The sequence below is a fragment of the Danio rerio genome, chromosome 13 (genome assembly GCF_049306965.1).
Source record: "Danio rerio strain Tuebingen ecotype United States chromosome 13, GRCz12tu, whole genome shotgun sequence".
NCBI lineage: Eukaryota > Metazoa > Chordata > Actinopteri > Cypriniformes > Danionidae > Danio > Danio rerio.
This window is the reverse complement of record NC_133188.1, coordinates 34,894,546-34,915,162: the sequence shown is the minus strand read 5'-3', so window position 1 is coordinate 34,915,162 and position 20,617 is coordinate 34,894,546. Positions and strand designations below refer to the sequence as shown.

Sequence of the window (20,617 nt, the reverse complement as noted above, 5' to 3'; positions counted from 1 at the left end):
GTTCAAGTCAGAATTATTAGCCCCCTTACATTTTTTTTCTTCTTTTTAAAATATTTTCCAAATGATGTTTAACAGAGCAAGGAAATTTTCAAAGTATGTCTGATAATATTTTTTCTTCTCGAAGAAGTCTTATTTCTTTTATTTCAGCTAGAATAAAAGTAGTTTTTATTTTTTTAAACACAATTTTAGGGACAAAATTATTAGCCCCTTTATGCAATTTTTTTTTTCGATAGTCTACAGAACAAACCACTGTTTTACAATTACTTGCCTAATTACCCTAACCTGCTAGTTAACCCAGTTAACCTAGTTAAGCCTTTAAATGTCACTTTAAGCTGTATAGAAGTGTCTTGAAAAATATCTAGTAAAATATTGTTTAGTGTCATCATGGCAAAGATAAAATAAATCCAATTTTAGAAATGAGTTACTAAAACTATTATGTTTAGAAATTAGTTGAAATCTGTTAAACAGAAATTGGGGGGAAAATATACAGAGGGGCTAATAATTGAGGGGGGCTAATAATTCTGACTTCAACTGTATATTCGAAAGATTATTTTTATTTATTTTTTGTAAATTTTACCCTTCACAAATGACTTGAATTACTAGCCGATAGATGATTGTATAAAATATGGCTATATTATTGTATGTGACAACATGAGAAACCTAATCCACTGTTATGTTATTGTTATTGCAAATCTTAATTTTTTAAAAAAAAACTAATAAAATAAAACAAATAACATTTTTTTAAAATAAATAAATAAACTTATGTAAATTTAGAATACCCACGGTAAACTTCAGAACATTTTTTAAATTAATGTTCAGTGGAAAAACCCTGATTTGTAATTACAAGTAATAAAACATTTACAACTAATAAATTACAAACTAAAAGAAACTATAACGAATTGTAATTTTCTGAAAAATAAATACATTGGTGCCCTAAACTCTTGAAAATGTTTTTGTTACCAATAAATGCTGTTCACTGAATTTTCTGTTCATCAAAAGCCCCAAATCAGAATATTACAAGTATTTCTGAGGATTCATGTGATGCTGATGACTGGAGTAATGATGTCATCACTGGAATAAATCATATTTTAGGTACACTAAAAAGAAACTAGTTATAGTTATAGTTAGTTTTAAGTAAAATGTTTGCCTTTTGTGTTTATTTTACATATATAACAAATTTGATATATTGCTATTTTACACAAGTAGCAGGTGAATTTTACTAAATGTCAACATCAAGAAACTATCATGATATTTGTAATATTTAAAATAAAACAGAGATTCCCATTTTTAAATTGATGAAACAATTTAAATTCACCCCATTTTGAGTATTATTATCCATTTCTCAGTGAATATGGGTAATATACTTTGGTGCATTAAAAAAAAGATTTATTAAACATTTATATTTATTAAAATAATAATATTTAACTCTATGAACATCTTTAAAAACAGAAAAATTGAATTTTTCTTTTCTTGAATTTTAATCTTTTTAAGAACATTTTTTAAAATATTTTTGCCAAACAGATAAAATTGTTGGGTATATATCAGTGCTTTGCTATGTATTTTACTAGTTCTTGTCATGTTGACTGCTTTGTTTACAGCACTATCCACATATTTCAAATACAAAAGACAGAAGAAGATGGGACAATAACTCTTTCAGTCACTATGCTCCAAAAATTTGGAATTGTCTCCCAAATGAAGTGTAAGAATCCCCCAGCATTTATGTTTTTAAAAAGCATGTTAAGATGCACATTTTTAAAATTGCATATGAATATAACAGTATGTGAAGTGTATGCATTTTATGTATACATGTAAATTGTGTAGGTATGTATGCATGTACTACGGTGTATGCATATGTTAGGACTATTGTGTGTGTGATTGTGTAGATATATGCATACATGCGTGTACATGTATGCTTTTATCTGAGTATATATTTGTTGTTTAGTTTACTTTATTTGTCTATACATTTTTTTTTTTGGTTTATTTTACAATGCATGTTTGTTGTTTGTAAAGCGCTTTGACTTGCATGTAGGAAAAGTGCTATACAAATAAAATATATTATTATTATTATTATTATTATTACAATAAAATACATTTTCAATACTTTAAAAATGTCTAGAATCCAAGAAAGGTCAAATTGAAGATTTTGGTTAACGTGAGATAAAGTAATGGGTAAGTGAAAGAAAGATCACTGAGTGTCAAGAACACACACACACAAACATTCACACACCTCTGACCTTCAATCAATGTAAATACTGCTTAATTGTGCCCTTGGGCTGCTGTGCGGCTGCAGTAATGGCTGTCTGTAATTACTCTATATTCAGAGGCAGGCAAAAGCCAGAGCTCTCACAGAGCCTAACAACACTAATACAAACACACTAAGTGACTGAATTACTGTAATTTAGTAATTACAGTGAAACTGCAGCCACACACACATACGGATAGAGAGGAATGGAGAGGTGAATAATAAAAGCAAACTCACACACACACTCGTATTGGGGTTGAGAATAACATTGTTTCTGTGTATATACTATATATACTAATGAAATCATGTGAAACTGTGACCTACAACACCTTAATATATTCTGCTGTTATAAGAATAAATGATAGCTATGAGAAAATGAACTATATCTGACAGACAATATGTGTATTTTATCTAAAACATGATTCAACATTATTAGTAATAAATGAGAGTGATGGAATAATAACATCATTTTGTCCTTTGTGGATATCTGGCGAGACGCAGACCAAAACACTGTTTTAGCATGCACCAGTTTGAAGACTTAAGGGTGTTTGATTTTTTTATATAGTGTTTTCGTCAGTCTAATGTAATGAAAACATGCAAATACACTTTTAAGGGTTTCCTTTATAGCACAGTATTGATTTGTATTTGTAGATTTCACTTACAATACATTGTAAAGGCCCTTCCCCCCTAAATTAATATTTTAATCATGTCTAATTTTTAAATATAAATATTAAACAAAATATTTTAAAAATATATTTTCGAAATATTTATATTCAGATGGTTTTTACTGGAACATGTTTAATTCCTTTGATTTTTTTTTTTTTTTTTTTTAACTGTGAAAATTTCTTCTGCCTGTTTTTTTTAATAATGGAGTGAAAAAAGCTTTCCTGGAGCTCAAGCAGCAGATCATGGCATTAACAAAGCCAAGGCAGGATTGATTTACAGTTTAAAAAAAAAGAACTGATAAAATGTGCAACATAAATATCTGCTAAATGCATAAATGTCTATGTAAAAATAGAAAGATTCTCAAAATCTCCTCTGTTAAGACCTGTGAATCTAATGTAAAAAAATAACATTTTAAACATGTAATGTTCATATTTTTGTTCTAGAAATTTATGCAAATTAGCACACATTTAATGAAATACTACATCTTTGCATATTTAAGTGTGGTGAGAACTATTAGCTTTCACCTGATTGACTTAATGCTGTAGCCCTGTGTATGTGTTTAGTGTAGGTGTCAAAGTGTACCTGTATTTTGTTCATGTCTAAGAAAAGCCTGCGGAGCCCTGTGAGCGGCTGCAGGTGGTTCAGTTCCCGGATGCGATTCTCTCTCAGGTGTAAATCCAGCAGAACTGCCTGCCCACAGAATGAGTTTTCACTTAAAGATTTAATCCGATTTCGATCCAGAACCAGCTCACGCAGCTTTTGTAAACCATCCAATCCATCCACCTGACTGATGTCATTACCTTAGAGAAAGAGAGAAGACAATACCATACATATAGTTGAAGTCAGAATTATTAGCCCCCTTCGATTTTTTTGTTTTTTAAATATTTCTCAAATGATGATTAACAGAGCAAGGAAAGCTTCACGGTATGTCTGATAATATTTTTTCTTCTAGAGAAAGTCTAATTTGTCTTATTTCGGCAAGAGTAAAAGCAGTTTTTAATTTTTTAAACACCATTTTAAGGTCAATATTATTAGCACCTTTAAGCTATATATTTTTTCGATGGTCTAAAGAACATAACTATCGTTATACAATTACTTGCCTTACTTCTGTAATTTTTTTACTGAAGAAAGTATTTTTTATACTTGTTTTTCTTATGTTTACTGAGACTGCATTTATTTGAATTAATATTGAGTATTATTATTATTTTCATAAATAACTTCTTGTATTATGCTGAATTGCCCGCATTGTTACTCCAGTCCTCAGTGTCACATGATCCCTGTAAAGTTCTAATAAACCGATTTTGTTCGTAATAAATATTCTATATTATTATCAATGTTTATCAATAAAACATATAATGAGTGATAACTTTTGACACTAAATACACTGCAAAAAATGTTCTTCAGAATTTTTTTTTCAAGTCATATAAATTTTTTTTTAAATTCTTAAATTAAGAAGAATTTTGTAGACAAGAAAAAATATTGTTTTGTTTTAAAAAAATAAATTATGCCAGAATTAAGTGAGTTTTTCCTTAAATTAAGCAAAATAATCTCCCAATGTGTTAAGCAAAATAATTTTATGTCAAAATAAAAAAATGTCAACAAAATGTCAACGTTTATTATTAGGTAAGTGCAGTTTATTTTTGTTGAAACTGCAGTGAATGTTTTGCATGACTATTTGCATTTTTATGATTCATATCAATAATTACATTTCATTAAACAAACATTACCTGACCCAAATATATTTATTTTATCAAAACAAACTCAAAGCAGAAATCTTTTGATTCATCCTTTTTTGCTGAATAAAATTATTTAAAAATGATACTGAAAAAAAATACTTAACCCCAATATTACATATTATCATAGCCAATTGACCCTTCGATATATATATATATATATATATATATATATATATATATATATATATATATTATTTATTTATTTCATTGCTCATATTTTTAAAGACACTGATGAATAAGCTGTACAGGAAAAGCTGTGCATACCTTGTAGAAACAGAGCCCTGAGATTTGTCAGTCGGCTGATTTGTAGATTGATTAGATTAGATATGCCATTATGACCTAAATGCAAAACCTCCAAACTGGACATCAGAGGCTCCAGATTATCAGTTAATCCCTCCCTACAAACAATAACAATGAAGCAAGTCAGACAAGGCAAATATGTTAATATGGAAAAGACCAGCCATGTACACAGTGCATCAATATATTGTATACTTTACAAGCAGTCTTTAAATAAATGTGTCTGTCACTTCCAAAACATAGCAGCATAAGAAACTGTGACTTTATACATACATTCTCTGATGTCAGAAAATGTCTGTTATATGCAATTATGATGCTCCCTAGTGGTTAGACAAGAAACTACAGTATATTATCCCAATGGATTACGAAGATGAAATGAAGTTTGTGTATGTATGTTTGTATTACTGGCTTAGGTGGCTTATAAAAACAAAGATTTGACATGGGTATGACCTATGTTGGGGGTGGGTGTTTTTTTTAGGACATGGCTTGTGTTGCTTGTAATTCTAGACAATTTGAGAGTTTGGTTTGGAACATGTTTTTACAGTATAAAATACATTACACCTTTGCAGAGTCCTCATAAATAACTTATTCAGGAGTGTGCGTGCATACATGTGTGTATGTGTGTACCTGCTGGGTCTGCTGTTCTGCTGCCCGTATCCACTGGAACTAACTTTATGATAGAGAATCTGCTTGTTGCTCATGTGACTCTGAACTTTTTGACGTGGGAGAATTGACTCAACGTGGTTATAGTTTAAAGACAAAACCTGCAGAAACAACATAAAACATGTGTAAATATACGCTCATCAGCTACATTATTACGCACACCTGTTCATCTGTTCATTAACACAAGTATCAGCCAATCACATGGCAGCAGCTTAATGCATTTAACAATATCACAATGTCACAAAAACGGCTTTCTTTCATTTCAGAAATATCGGCAAGTTACAAAGTATGCTCTCCATCTCAGATGCAGAAGAGCTAGTCCATGCTTTTATGACTACTAGGCTGGATTACTGTAATGCTCTGCTGGGTGCCCAGCATCCTCTATTAACAAACTTCAGCCAGTACAAAATGCAGCTGCCAGAGTTCTTATCAGGTCTAGAAAATATGATCATATTACACTGGCTGCCAGTTAAGTTTCGTATTGATTACAAAATATTGCTTCTTACCTATAAAGCTTTAAATAATCTAGCTCCTGTTTATCTAACCAACCTCCTGTTTCGCTACAATCCAACCCACTTTTTAAGATCTCAAAACTCAGGGCTTCTGGTACCGAGATTAGCAAAGTGGAGTAACAGAGGTCAAGCCTTCTCATTTATGGCTCTTAACTCTGGAATAGCCTTCCTGATAAGACACACTCTCGCAGTTCAAAATTAGATTACAGACCTATCTTTTTAGTAGGCAAAGCATACACTCAATGCATTACATAGCAGTATGATGCATGAACGTGCTCCACGCATCTCGTTTATATACACTATGAAGAGCAGCTACGCTAATTATTCTATTTATTCTCTATTTCCACCTAGGGATACTCATCCCGAGGCCCTCAAAGATTATGCATGGCCACTTATGCGACCCAAGACCTGTGAAGAGACTCAAAGGTTTCCACAATCCCGGACCAGGCCGTATCCTGAGCAGCTGCTGTGGTGGCCATGGAGGAGTAGAGAGTATGCGTCTAATTCCTGTGAGACTCCAGGGACAGATGAGTCTTCACTGACGTCCAGCGTTCTCCAGCCTCAGGCACCTAGGCTGCAGATCTGCACAAGACGTTTGGCCATGGGAGAAATGGTCGTGCCCAACTTAGCCTGGTTCTATCAAGGCTTTTTATCCTTCACTTTCGCCAATTGATGAAGTTTCTTTCTCACCCCTGTCGCCACTGGCTTGCATAGTTAAAGAGAGCTGCGCATCGCTCTTCAGTGTTTGGACACTCAGCAGTAAATATTAACCTACACTGAACTGAACTGAACTGAACTAATCTAAACTGAACTGAACTTAAACTCTGAAAACTGAACTGACACTGTTTTAATTCACTATAATCTTCTATGTAAAGCTGCTTTGACACAATCTACATTGTAAAAGCGCTATACAAATAAAGATGCATTGAATTGAATTTAGGCATGTAGACGTGGTTAAGATGATCTGCTCAAGGTCAATGCAAGTATCAAAATGGTGACATAAACGGTGATTTAAGAAACTATGAACAGGGTACGGTTGTTGGTGCCAGACAGCCTGGTCTGAGTATTTCAGAAATACAGAATAGCACCAAAGAGAAGATATTCAGAGTGTGGCACTACAGGCTTGACTTGTTGGTGGTGACATGGTGACGCACCATGTCTACTGACTTCTTGAACACAATATTAAGTTCAATACACTCAAATGGCCTCCATACCGACTAGATTTGAATAGAGCACTTTTGGGATATGGTTAAAGTGGAGATTCAAGCCATGGATGTAAAAAAAAAAAAAAAAGTAAAATCTGCAGTAAATAAGTGATGTTGGACCAATTTGGTCAATGTGGAATGTTTTCAGTACCTTTTTGAATTAACACCTTAAAGAATAAGGTATAATACAGTTCCGATGGCAATAGGTGGCCTTAATGTAGTTAGTTATAGGGATGTTTATACCCAAAATGAAAATTTACTCACTATTCACTCAACCTCAAGTAGTTCTTTTTTCTTTTAAACACAAAAGAAGATATTTGGCAAAATGTTGGAAACCGATGATCATTGACATCCGTAGCAGAAAAAACAAATACTATAGAAGTCAATGGTTACAGGTTTACAACATTTTTTTAAATATCTTCTTTTGTGTTCAACAAAAAAAATTTGTAACAAGTGAAGGGTGAGTAAACTTTAAATAATGGGTAAATGATGACAGCAGTTTTTGGTTTTGAGTGATCTAGCACTTTAATTTGTCAGTAGACAGTAAATTAATTACATACTCAACATACCTTAATATTGGGAAGAAAGATGAGACCGCTGAAGGAGGTGAGGTTATTGTGTTCCAGATTAATACTGCGTAAATTACCAAACAAATCAGCAGGAGTGAGATCCACCATCCTAAAAAAGAAAATTAAAAAGTGCAAAGACTGAATTGTCATGTACAGTTTTGTTGTGCTTGTAAAAATTTGGATGGTGGTATTTTAATGAGAGATGAAGTAAACCTGATGGAGCTGGAGTGCAGGTTGAGTTCTGACAGGTCTCTGTAGTTGGTATGGCCCAGTTTCTCAGCCACCATATCTGCATTGAGTCGTCCTCCAAATACATCTTTAGCAGTTTCTGATTCACTCATTTCCTACATACAGTTGAAGTCAGAATTATTAGTCCCTTCTTTTATTTATTTATTTTTTTTAAATATTTCCAAAATTATATTTAACAGAGCAAGGAAATTTTTACAGTATGTCGGATAATATTTTTTCTTCTGGATAAAGTCTTATTTGTTTATTTGGGCTAGAATATAAGCCGTTTTAAATTTTTTGAAAACCATTTTATGGTCAAAATGATTAGCCCTTTTAAGCTATATTTGTTTTCAATAAGCCTTTACATGTCACTTTAAGATGTTTAGAAGTGTATCTAGACAATATCTAGTAAAATATTATTTACTGTCATCATGGCAAAGTTAAAATAAATCAGTTACCAGAAATGACTTATTAAAACTATTATGTTTAGAAATGTGTTGAAGAAATCTTTTCTCTGTTAAACAGAAATGGGGGAAAAAATAAAAAGCGGCTAATAATTCAGGGGGGCTAAAAATTAAGACTTCAACTGTATATATAAAGGCACAGATATGTTTGCACTTGTGAAATGTAGACTATTCATCATATGGCACAATTAATTAACTGTAAAGATATTTATAACAAAACAATAGAAGCTTGAGGCCAAAGGGGTTGGCAAGTGAGCAGAACCTCATGGAACCATCAACAAAAATTTTCATTCATCAGTCCTTACTAGTGGAATAATAACAACAATAACAATAATAATAATAATAGTAATAATAATAATAATAACATAACAATAAAATTATTTATTAAAGGTCAAGTGACACTGAAGACTAAAGACTGCAGAAAATTAATCTTTGACATCCAAGGAAAATGGTCTTAATAATGTAGTTAGTCATAGGGATAGTTAAACCTAAAATGAAAATGTATTCAGTATTTACTCACCCTCAAATAGTTTCAAACTTTTATGAGTTTCTTTTTTTAAGATATTTAGAAAAATGGAAACCGGTGGAAAAAAATCTTTGGAAGTCAATGGTTACAGGTTTTCAACATTGTTTAAAATATCTTCTTTTGGATTCATCAAAAAAAGAAAAAAATAATTTGGGACGAGTGAACGGTGAGTAAATGATAACCCTTTAAATGAGGGGTAAATGATGACATAATTTAAGTGAACTACCCCATAATAAAAAAATCTATTCTTTCATTTTCCTTTGGTTTAGTCACTTTATTCATCAGGGGTTGCCACAGCGGAATGAACTGCCAACTTATCCAGCTGTGTTTTACACAGCGGATGCCCTTCCAGCTGCAACCCAGTCCTCACACATACATACTGTACACCAGTGGTTCTCAAAGTGGGGGTCGGGACCCCCCGAGGGGTCGCGGGGCAATTAAGGGAGGTCGCCTGGTGATTTCCAAAAGTCGATTTATTTTTATTAAACCATAAGAATTAACATATTTTATCCATAACTATACTGAAAATAAAAATAGTCGTTTATAGTTACTTTATACTATATAGTTAATAAAGTAGCTTATAGTTACTAGTTCTATTGGATTGCAACCCCTGGAGTAATTACATTATATTAAAGGCAGTAATAGCGTCATACCTACCACAACATCAGGTTATACTTTCTGGCACATTTAAAGCACTGACACAAATTTAATTGGTGTGTCTGTGTCATTGCATGCAAGGTTTCTGTATTTATAACCACCTCAGAAGATATTGGGGGTCGCGAGTCACTGGCATTGTTATTTGGGGGTCGCGGGCTGAAAAGTTTGGGAACCCTTGCTGTACACTACAGCCAATTTAGTTTATTCAAATCACCTATACCGCATGGCTTTGAACTGTGGGAAAACACCCAGAAGAAATCTACGCGAACACTGGGAAAACATGCAAACTACACACAGAAATGTCAACTGACAAAGACTGGACTTAAACCAGCGAACTTCTTGCTGTGAGGCGACAGTGCTGAGCCACCGAGTCGCCACAAAAAAAAAAAAAAAAACCATTAATAAAAAATTTTTCTTAAGGATTATGTGACACTTAATAGAACAATTAAATATGTAATAATATTTCAAAACATTTTTGTAATAATTATTCTTTTTATTGTATTATCTAAATCCCAGAAGAAAAAGAAAGAAATTGTTCACTCAAAAGGTGAAAATGCCCTTAGCCTCATGTCCTTACTCAAAAAATAAAGCAGCTTAGACATTCTAATGACAGAATACCTGATGACAGAATGCTCATTTTTGGTAAACTTTTCCTTTAGGACACTACATACAGTACATATGAAAACAAACATTGGTATATGAAAACATCAGATATATTTACCACAGCCGCTCCGTCCAGTGCTTTAAGAGATGGCAGGTGGAAAACCATGTAGATCCTGTAGTTCTCCAGTTTGTTCACTAAGGGATTCCCATATAGATCCAGAATAACTAAACTAGACAGTGCCTGAGAGAAAAAAACACATTACATCATGACCACACTTTCAATTCCTACAGAACATTACATTCTTAGCATCATGAATTTTGAACGAATGCTTTATAAGTTGTGCAGAACCATTCAAAATCTCCTGACCTTTAAATGGTAAATGTCTCTTGTCGTGCTGATGTCATTGTTGCCGACGTACAGCTCAAATAAGGAGCGTGACCTCTGAAGTCCATGCAAAGAGGAGATAATGTTGTTTTCGACAGAGAGGAAGTGAAGGTTTGGTAGCTGGTCTAAAATGTCTCCATCTAAACATTGCAGGTGGTTGTTGTTAATGCTCAGACGTGTCAAGCGAGGCATCGAACACAAGCCTGCAACACACCAAACAAATAAGTGCAGTTTTAAACAGACATATTAAAAACTGAACAATACAAGACACCTGTAAAAGGAAAAAGAAAAAGCAGTACCTTCCAGTCTGCTGACACTGTTGTAGTTAAGGGAAAGTTCCTCCAGTAGGTGGCAGTGCTCCAGACCTTCAATTCTGGTTAATTCGTTATGGTCAAAAGAAGCCCAGCGTAGATTGACCAGCCGGTCTAGATTACTGATCCGGGTCAACCGCTGACCATCTAGATTCAGTGCTGTGATCTGATACCACAAGTATATCAGTTAAAGGAACGGTTCAACTTAAAATAAAATAAAATAAAATCTGTCTTAATTTATTCAACTTTTTATCATTCATGAATCCATTTTACATTTACATATAAGCATTTCTTAAATAATTGTAATAAATAGGAAATTGTGTTGTTGAGCTCCAAAAAAATATCAGAAAGCAGAATAAAAATTTGTGATTTCTCAGATTCCATTATAACAATGAACATGTACAACTCTAAAAAAAAATTCTTTGTGTTTTGCAGAGCAAACAAAAAAATCAAACAGATTTGAAACAGTCCCCTGATGATGTGCATTAAAAACAAAGTAAATCTGTAAACAGTTACTTAGTGATCAAAGAAGAGAACACTTGACATAACTGGTTTAACTGGATTTATTACGTATGAATTTAAGTAAAATTTTACTATTTATTTAATTCTATAAAGGTCTACAAATACTACTTCTAGCTTTAAGTTAAAATATTGTCACATTTTGTTTCAGAAATTTCCAATTGGACTGAATAACAAACGCTTTCATTTGGCTGAAAATCACATTTCCCCAAATATTCACTCTTTTTCCTTCGGCTTAGCCCATTTATTTATGAGGGGTCGCCACAGCAGAATGAACTGCCAACTTATCCAGCATATGTTTTACACAGTGGGTGCCTTTCCAGCCGCAACACAGCACTGGGAAACACCCATACACTCTTGCATTCACAAACATACATTACGGACAATTTAGCTTATTCAATTCACCTATACTGCATGCCTTTGGACTGTAGGGGAAACCAGAGCACCCGGAGGAAACCCATGCAAACACGGGGAGAACATGCAAACTCCACACAGAAATGCTAACTGACCCAGCCAGAGCTTGAACCAGCGATATTCTTGCTGTGAGGCGATAGTGCTAACCAGTGAGCCACTACACCACGCCATCCCTCCCCTAAATATTAATTTTGAAATCATTGGTAATGCGTTGTCTAAAATGAATAAATCATGTCTGAAAACAAGTCACATTTTTGTTATTTTATGCAAAATAAAAGCTTTAAATGATACAATTTTTATTGCAAGTTTGAAGAAATATCATTAGCAGTTTCTAAAATAAAACTTCATCTTCATTTTACTCAAACACTTAATTATATATCTTAAACCCGCAGAAAATTGAGAATTGTCGAGTGAGTTCTTTTATTTTTTTTTTCACACCCGTTTATGCTATATAATGTTTATAATATTTATGAACGCAACAAAGAGCTGTGGTATTTGGATAGTATAAACAAACTCTGCATCCAAAACCTGTGCTGCTTTGTATGCTTCACCCTGTTTTACCCTTTGATAAACTAGCATACATCTGGGACAATAAGTATTGAACACAACACCATTTTTCTCAGAAAACATATTTCTGAAGGTGCTGTTGACTTGAAATTTCCCCCAGATGTTGGTAACAACCAAAGAAACCCATATATGCAAAGAAAGCAATATTAATCAGTTTACAAATTAAGTTTAATTTCTTTATTTTCTTTATTTTTAATTTCTTTATTTTTGTTTTATTTTTATGTTTGTAATGTTTGAGTTTTGGCTGCAAAGTGGCGCAATGGGTAGCACGTTCCCCTCACAGCAAGAAGGTTGCTTGTTTGAGCCTTGGCTGGGTCAGTTGCCGTTTCTGTGTGGAGTTTGCATGTTCTCCCCGTGTTCGCGTGGGTTTCCTCCGGGTGCTTCGGTTTCCCTGACAAGTCCAAAGACATGTGGTATAGTTAAATTGGGTAGGCTAAATTGTCCATAGTGTATGTGTGTGTATGGGAGTATATGAATTGTTCCCAGTGATGGGCTGCAGCTGGAAGTGCATTCGCTGTGTAAAACATATGCTGGATAAGTTGGCGGTTCATTCCACTGTGGCAACCCTAGATTAATAAAGGGACTAAGCTGAAAAGAAAATGAATGAATAAATGTTTGTGTTTTTATCTAGTTCAATTCCATCTCAATAGCTCCTTAAGAAATATTATTCCCAGGAAAAAAACATGACGTGTTCAATACTTATTTTCCCCACTGTTTATGAAATCATGATAATGAACACTCATGCTTTCCACGTCCCCTAAATTGAACTGTCATTATGTAAAAATGGTCCTGCCGGCCCAATTCATATGCAGCCTACAGGCATTTCTTGACCCACCCTGGTTTGGACAGACACGAGGGTGAGTAAGTGATGACAGAACTCCTATTTCTGGTTGACTTAACCTTTTAAATTGTGCATATGTGTGGGAGATTGTAATTTTATGTGTCATACTTTGCTGGTCCAGCCTGACTCAAGCTCCTGCGAGTGTTTCCATGGGGATGAGCTGATCTGTGTGAGCAGGTGAGCGGAGGAGAGCAGACTCAGACTGCGGGGACGTTCGCTGTCAGTCCGAGAGTGGCTCATCAGAGATGCCTGCACACACACAAACACGCAGGTTTCAGGACAAATGTGGACAGGATACGTATGTGAATATTAGCTATAATCAGTGATGGGCAATATTTATGATACATGTATCTCAAATACAAAATAGCACTTTGTAATTTGTATGTAATGAATGGATCACTGATGTAGATTGCAAAAAAAAACGACAAACAACATTAAAATAAGTCCTAAACTGATGATACCTACAATTGATTGGTTTCAGTTGGTTTTTACAGTGAGTATAGAAGAGTTTAATTGCAAATTCTGTGAACAAAAAAATGTATTGAACTCTTTATATAGGTCTGTCAGCCTTTAAATGATGGGATGATGGGAATTTGGGTGAAAACTTAATCAACATATAGTACTATGTTCTGACTCATTATCTGCATTAAGTAGTATTTTTAAAATACAAAACTACAGTATTTTATTTTGATACATTTGTGGCTGCTGTATTTTGTAGTTTATTTTGATACACTTAAAATTAATCTATTGGGTATTTTATTTTAAAATCCAGTACATTCCATCCCTGGGTATAATGGCCAGCAGAGTCGTACCTGATTGATTCGAGACCGAGTGGCTACTTGAACCGCAGCAGCTGCTTCCTCCTCCATTACTAAAACATCATCTAAATGAGTGAGAGTCTTTAGCCGACTAAGAACCACCATACGCACACTCTCATTCTGAAACACACAGAATAATACACTTTTGTGTATTTCACTTTTGTACATTTTATGTCTTTAAACAAAATAATAAAAAATACAGAAGGAACGTAAATATTGTGTTTTATTTTTTATGTTTATTTATGTTTAACAGAACAAGGAATTCTTCACAGTATTTCCTATAATATTTTTTCTTCTAAAGAAAGTCTTATTTGTTTTCTTTCGGCTAGTATAAAATCAGGGTTTTTTAAACCATTCTAAGGTCAATATTATTAGCCCCCTTAAGCATTTTTGATATTCTACACAAACCACTGTCATGCAATGACTTGCCTTATTACCCTAACTTGCCTAATTACCATAGTTAAGTCTTTAAATTTCACTTTAAGCTGAATACTAGTATCTTGAAAAATATTTAGTAAAATATTACTTACTGTCATCATGACAAATATAAAATAAATTAGTTATAATAAATGAGTTATTAAAGCTATTATGTTTAGAAAAAATCTTCTTTCCATTAAACAGAAATGTATAATTATACAGGGGGGCTAATAATTCAGGAGGGCTAATAATTCAGATTTCAACTGTATCTTGATGTGAAGGAAGATGTAATCCATCTTCAGTGTCACATGATTTTTTTGAAAGCATTCTAATACACGGATTTGGTGTAAAGTGATAATCGTGTACCCTTTGCCAAGGATTGTGCCGTGTGTCCAGTCGAAGCAGGGCTGGTGTGTGTTTACGCAAAATATTCATGTCATCCCTGACTCGGGTCAACTGATTCCAGCAAAGGTCTAGTTCTATCAGACGACCGAGCCCACGCAGACCCTCCAGAGAGGAAATGTGGTTAAAACTAACATCCAGAGACTCCAGATTGGGCTGAGACATTGAGAGAAAGAAGGAGGATTGTCAGTGAGAGGTACAGTAAATAAATATATTTATAAATCAGCTGTGAAATTGTCTGGTGAATTTTGTCTTTGACTTTATTACAGACTTTAAAAAGGAGGACAGGAGTTCATTTAAAGAGATAGTTCACCTAAAAGTGAAAAATCTCAGCCTTTTCTCATTTCTCATTTATTCACCCTTGACTTGTTCCAAACTAGTTTGAGTTTTCTTTGTTTTGTTGTTGTTTTGTTGAATATAAAACAAGATATAGCCTACAGTAGAAAACCATTGCCTTCCATACTATTTGTATGGAATTCAAATTGAATCAATTAGAATTGGACGAATTGGAATTTACGATGAATATCAATGGTTACCCATTTACAACTGTCACAGACACCAGCGATCTAGCCCATGCAGCTTGCTGGAGAACTCCAAATCTGCTGGTATATGAACTACAAGATCCAGTCATGCAACACACACACACAGACACACACCTGCTCCAAGTCTCCATTGATTACACTCCTACTGCTGATGCTGCTCATAGACTGATTACACCACACATATATACGGCTTACTTTGAGACTCTCATGGCTGAGTCTTGTTATGTTGAACAGTACGATGCGTTTTCCTTGCCTTGCTTTGTTTTGTTTGTTTTACCCTGTCTGCTTCCTGTCTTTTGACAATCTCCCTGTTATATGACTATGACTCTGGAATTGCCTGTATACATCTGTTTGCTCCAGTGTTGACTGTTGCTTGCCTGACCAGCCTGCCAATAAACCCTGCATTTGGATCCGCACCCCTTTTGTCAGCGTCACTTCACATTACAATAACTTTTTTTATGGAACAAGTCAAGGGTAAATAAATGATGATAGGTTTTTTATTTTTGGGTGAACTATCCCTTAAATTGTTTATATCATTAAAATACATTTTTAATATAGGTTGCTTCAAATAAAGAGGCCCTCATGTGCCATTACCGAGCAAATTAAGACCAAGAATTAGTTTTACAACACTAATGTAATTCTCACTGCCTATATAGATTTTTGATGATGCCATACATCATATTTAGAAGAAGCTTATAAATAGGACAATCTCCTCACCATGTGTGAAATATCATCCAGATGAGTTAACTCGTTGAAGCTAAGGGTCAGATTCTTCAGAGCTGTGAGTCGGGAAATCTCAGGCAGTTTATTTAGGCTGTTTCCATGTAGATTCAGCACCTGTATCACAAAAAAATATGCCAATAAAATTACTACATTGCCTGACCTTAGAATGAAGTCCTATTAATCCAGCAAAACAAAAAACACCCGCCGTTTAGGTCTGGTCCATAATTGCATATTTGCCAATCCAATCACATATACACACCACTAAATACAGGAGCTAACTGGGGTCTAAAATCAGTTGAGTTTGTCCAATGTCAAACAGTTTAGTCAAAAACAAATTTGATTTGATTGCTTTTGTAGCTTAAACTCTCCTGTGATTGAATGTGTTTAAACATCTACAAAAGCATTATGAAATTTGTTTGTGAAGACTGAAATATGATATTAATACTTCTTGACCAAATGCAAATTGTAGAAGCCACTGACATCCATTCACTTGCTTTCCCATCAACTTGTAAGTATAACATGGGATTGTTCATTCAACAGTAGGCCTACCCATGCATCGCACTGAGCATTTGTGCAAAAGTAATGTATATAGAGACTAAATTCACAAGTTCACACTTACAAATATTGAATAAATGGAATATGCATATTTGGTGTGCTGTCCGAGGACATGCTTGGTTATTTATAGAGGTTTGGTTTTAAGCTGATTGGATACAAGAATGATTGTCAACAATGAACTAGATATTAAAGTTTAAGGAGAAAATTTATGGTGGCTTGAAAAAGCTAAGTCTGAAAATTTGAAGTCGTTTTAAGGTGTAAATAACTGAAGTAGTTTTTATGAAGTTTGAAACAGTCGGCATAGATAAGTACATATATGTTATCATGTTTCTTGGTAGGAAGTTGCTAGGGTGTTCTGAGTACTTGCTAAGTTGCTGCAAGGTTGTTTCTAAGGTGTTGCTTGGTGGTTGCTAAGGTGTTGCAAGGTGGTTGCTAGGATGTTCTGAGTGGTTGCTAAGGGATTGCTAGGTGGTTGCTAAGGTGTTGCTAGGCGTTGCTATGGTATTCTAGGTCATTGCTAAGGTATTGCTAGGTGGTTGCTAAGGCGTTGCTAGGTCGTTGCCAAAGTTTTGTTAAAGTGTTGATAGGGGGTTGCTAAAGTATTCTGAGTGGTTGCTAGGCAGATGCTAACATTAAGCATAATTCTAGCATAAATTAGCATGATTATAGCATGAATTAGCATGTTACTAGCATGTTTCTAGCATGAATTGGCATACTACTAGCATGATTATAGTATGAATCAGCATGTTACTACCATGTTTCTAACATGGATTAACATGTTACTAGCATGATTCTAGCATGTATTAGCATGTTACTAGCATGAATCTAGCATGAATTAGCATGTTGTTATCATGATTCTAGCATGAATTAGCATGCAACTAGCATGATTCTAGCATGAATTAACATGTTACTAGTATGATTATAGCATGAATTAGGATGTTACTAGCATGTTTCTAACATGATTTAACATGTTACTAGCATGAATTAACATGTTGTTAGCATGATTATAGCATGAATTAGCATGTTGTTAGCATATTTCTAGCATGATTTAACATGTTGTTAGCATGATTCTAGCATGAATTAGCATGTTACTAGCATGTTTCTAACATGAATTAGCATGTTACTAGCATGATTATAGCATGAATTAACATGTTACTGTTATGTTTCTAGCATGAATTAGCATGTTGTTAGCATGATTCCAGCCCAGGGGTGGGCAAACTCGGTCCTGGAGGGCCGGTGTGCTGCATAGTCTAGCTCCAACTCTAATTAAAAACACCTGAACATGCCAATCAGTGTCTTCAAGATCACTAGAAATCTATAAGCATGTGTGTTTGATTAGAGTTGGAGTTAAACTGTGCAGGACACCGGCCCTCCAGGACCAAGTTTGCCCATCCCTGTTCTAGCCTGTTACTATCATGATTCTAGCACGAATGAGCTTGTTTCCAGCATGAATTAGCATGTTGTTAGCATGACTTAGCATGTGCTAGCATTACTAGCATGTCACTAGGGTGTTGCTAGCATGTTTCTAGCACAATTAGCATTCCAGCATGAATTAGCATGTTGTTAGGATGTGCTGGCATGACTAGCATGTCACTAGGGTGTTGCTAGCATGTTTCTAGCCAAATTAGCATGTCAGTAGGATGTTAAGACAATTAGCATGTATTTAGAATAGCTGGTCACAGTCTATTGGACAGTTGCTAGGGTGCTGAAAATGGTTGCTAGGAAGTGGCTAGTAAGTTTAATGGTCATCAGTGATTGGCTGCAGGCTAGACTGAAGCGAATGAGGCCAGACTCTAGTCTGTATGACAGTCTGATGTAGAGTTATGAGCTCACAAAGGTTGATCCAATGTTAAGTCAATGACAGTCTTTTACAATGGAAGTCTATGGACAGTTGCTAGGGTGCTGTAAGTTAAAAAATCATCAGTTATGGGCTGCTGGCTAGACTGAGTTAAATGAGCACAGTTAAAAGTCTGTAGGACAGTCTGATGCAGAGTTATGAACACACAAAGTTGACCCAATGTTAAGTCAATGGGACTTATGGGAATTTTCGGAAAGTCAGATCAGTTAGAAAAGATATTAAACCTGAGTCAGACCAGTTTGAAGGTTTGACGAAAGTTTGAAGTATGTAGCTTAAAAGGCTTAGGAGGAGAGACACTTTACAAATAGTCTAAAAAGACGAAGTAGAAGAAGAAGAAGAAGAGGAAGAAGAAGAAGAAGAAGAAGAAGAAAAAGAAGAAGTTTAAGATAGAACATCTGTGCATGCTTCTCCTGAAATATGTTTATAAAATATCACTATGTTTGACATCATAAGAAATGGTCTTGTGTGATCATTTGTCATCGAACAACCACTTCAGGTCAATACAATGTAGAAACAGAGCCTGACTGACCTACATACTACAAATGCATGAGTTTATGTGTTTGGGGTATTGTAAGTCTCACTGTGATCTGACTGAGAATGTTCGCTCTGGCCGCTGTCAGTATGGCTTTCTCATCTAGGCTGAGCATCTTGGGGTGGGACTTCAGGATGGGCTCCATGTTTAATGCCTCCTCATCCAGTTCCAGCGCAGTATAGGACACAGATGGGGCATCAGCAGGAGACATATGATAACTGGATGGGGAATCTGGAGAAGCCTGGACTGTGTCCTAGAGAGAAATAAACGTAATTTAATTACTGACTAATACATTCTAGTGTGGATGTATAAGTGTAAATATAATAACATATACCAATACCTGGGTTACATATTCAAAGTCCACAAGGTATTCTGGAAGTACCATTTCGTGGTCAAACATATACCACAGTCTCTGCTGCTGTTTACAGTCACAGCTGTTCGGCAGGCTGGAGGAACACAGCATGTCTGATAAACACACACACACACACACACACATATTGCTACTTTGATCGCTATTACCCTGAATACATGTTGTTTTTCTTATGGGTCACGTGCTTAAACTCACCAGGGGTTGTTTGAGCTGTGTGACTTTGTTGTTTAGAGCTGGTACTGAGGTAGACTGAGTTTGCCTTGGGATAATGATCGCAGTCTATGGGAAGACCATCCTTTACTGCAACACTACGACCCAGGAACACTTTAGATATTATTAACTGACCTAAAAATGCAAACAAATGCATGAAAACAAACACAATCAAATGTCAGACCGTCCAGATATTACAGATATTCATATTGTATGCATTCCACAGTTCCAAAGTTTAAAGTCAGTAAGATTTTGTTAGGAAAATGGATCATTTTAATGAGCAAGGATGCATTGAATTGATTAAAAGTGTCAACATTGGCACTTCATAAAACATTTAGAAGGATTTTAATATATTGGTTGCAAATTTGTTACTTTGAGCTTCCTCCTTCATCAAAGATTCCTGAAAACTGCATCATGCTTTTTACAAAAACATATTAGAGAGCACAAACTATTTTAATCACTGATAAAAATAAATGTTTCTTGAGCACAAAAATCAGTGTTTGATTTGTGGAATGTAATGCCAATTAAAATGAAAAGGCCAGCGCAGACATCACAGGAATAAATTACATTTAAAAACAGAAAACAGTTTAAAAACAACTGTAGGAACCTTTGCTCAAAATTCAAATGTGTCATCACAGGAATGAATGTCATTTTAAAAGAGGAAAATAGACCACACTTTAAAAAACAACTGTAATAAGTTCTTCTTAAAATGCAGCTTTGTTATCACGGGAATATGTTATAATTTAAAAAGATATGAAAATAGAAATGTTTTTTTTTAAATATCT

General features: G+C 34.6%; 1 protein-coding gene across 19 annotated transcripts in view; it reads right to left on the bottom strand.

Annotated features, from left to right (window-relative positions):
* lrrc9 (leucine rich repeat containing 9) overlaps positions 1-20,617 on the bottom strand; it is a 71,331-nt gene that overhangs the window by 10,050 nt on the left and 40,664 nt on the right. For 11 of the 19 annotated variants that reach the window (XM_073919154.1, XM_073919142.1, XM_073919143.1 and 8 more), the window contains 15 exons: positions 19,818-19,967; positions 19,593-19,717; positions 19,302-19,505; positions 16,302-16,421; positions 15,007-15,198; positions 14,218-14,343; positions 13,514-13,654; positions 11,053-11,230; positions 10,736-10,956; positions 10,487-10,609; positions 8,104-8,234; positions 7,891-7,999; positions 5,569-5,705; positions 4,909-5,042; positions 3,491-3,708 (listed from right to left, as the gene is read on the bottom strand). In XM_073919154.1, coding sequence (XP_073775255.1) covers positions 3,491-3,708; positions 4,909-5,042; positions 5,569-5,705; positions 7,891-7,999; positions 8,104-8,234; positions 10,487-10,609; positions 10,736-10,956; positions 11,053-11,230; positions 13,514-13,654; positions 14,218-14,343; positions 15,007-15,198; positions 16,302-16,421; positions 19,302-19,505; positions 19,593-19,717; positions 19,818-19,967 — 2,309 coding nt within the window. The remainder of the gene's footprint in view (positions 1-3,490; positions 3,709-4,908; positions 5,043-5,568; positions 5,706-7,890; positions 8,000-8,103; positions 8,235-10,486; positions 10,610-10,735; positions 10,957-11,052; positions 11,231-13,513; positions 13,655-14,217; positions 14,344-15,006; positions 15,199-16,301; positions 16,422-19,301; positions 19,506-19,592; positions 19,718-19,817; positions 19,968-20,617) is intronic. The other 8 variants (XM_073919155.1, XM_073919150.1, XM_073919152.1 and 5 more) reach the window with 2 other exon arrangements.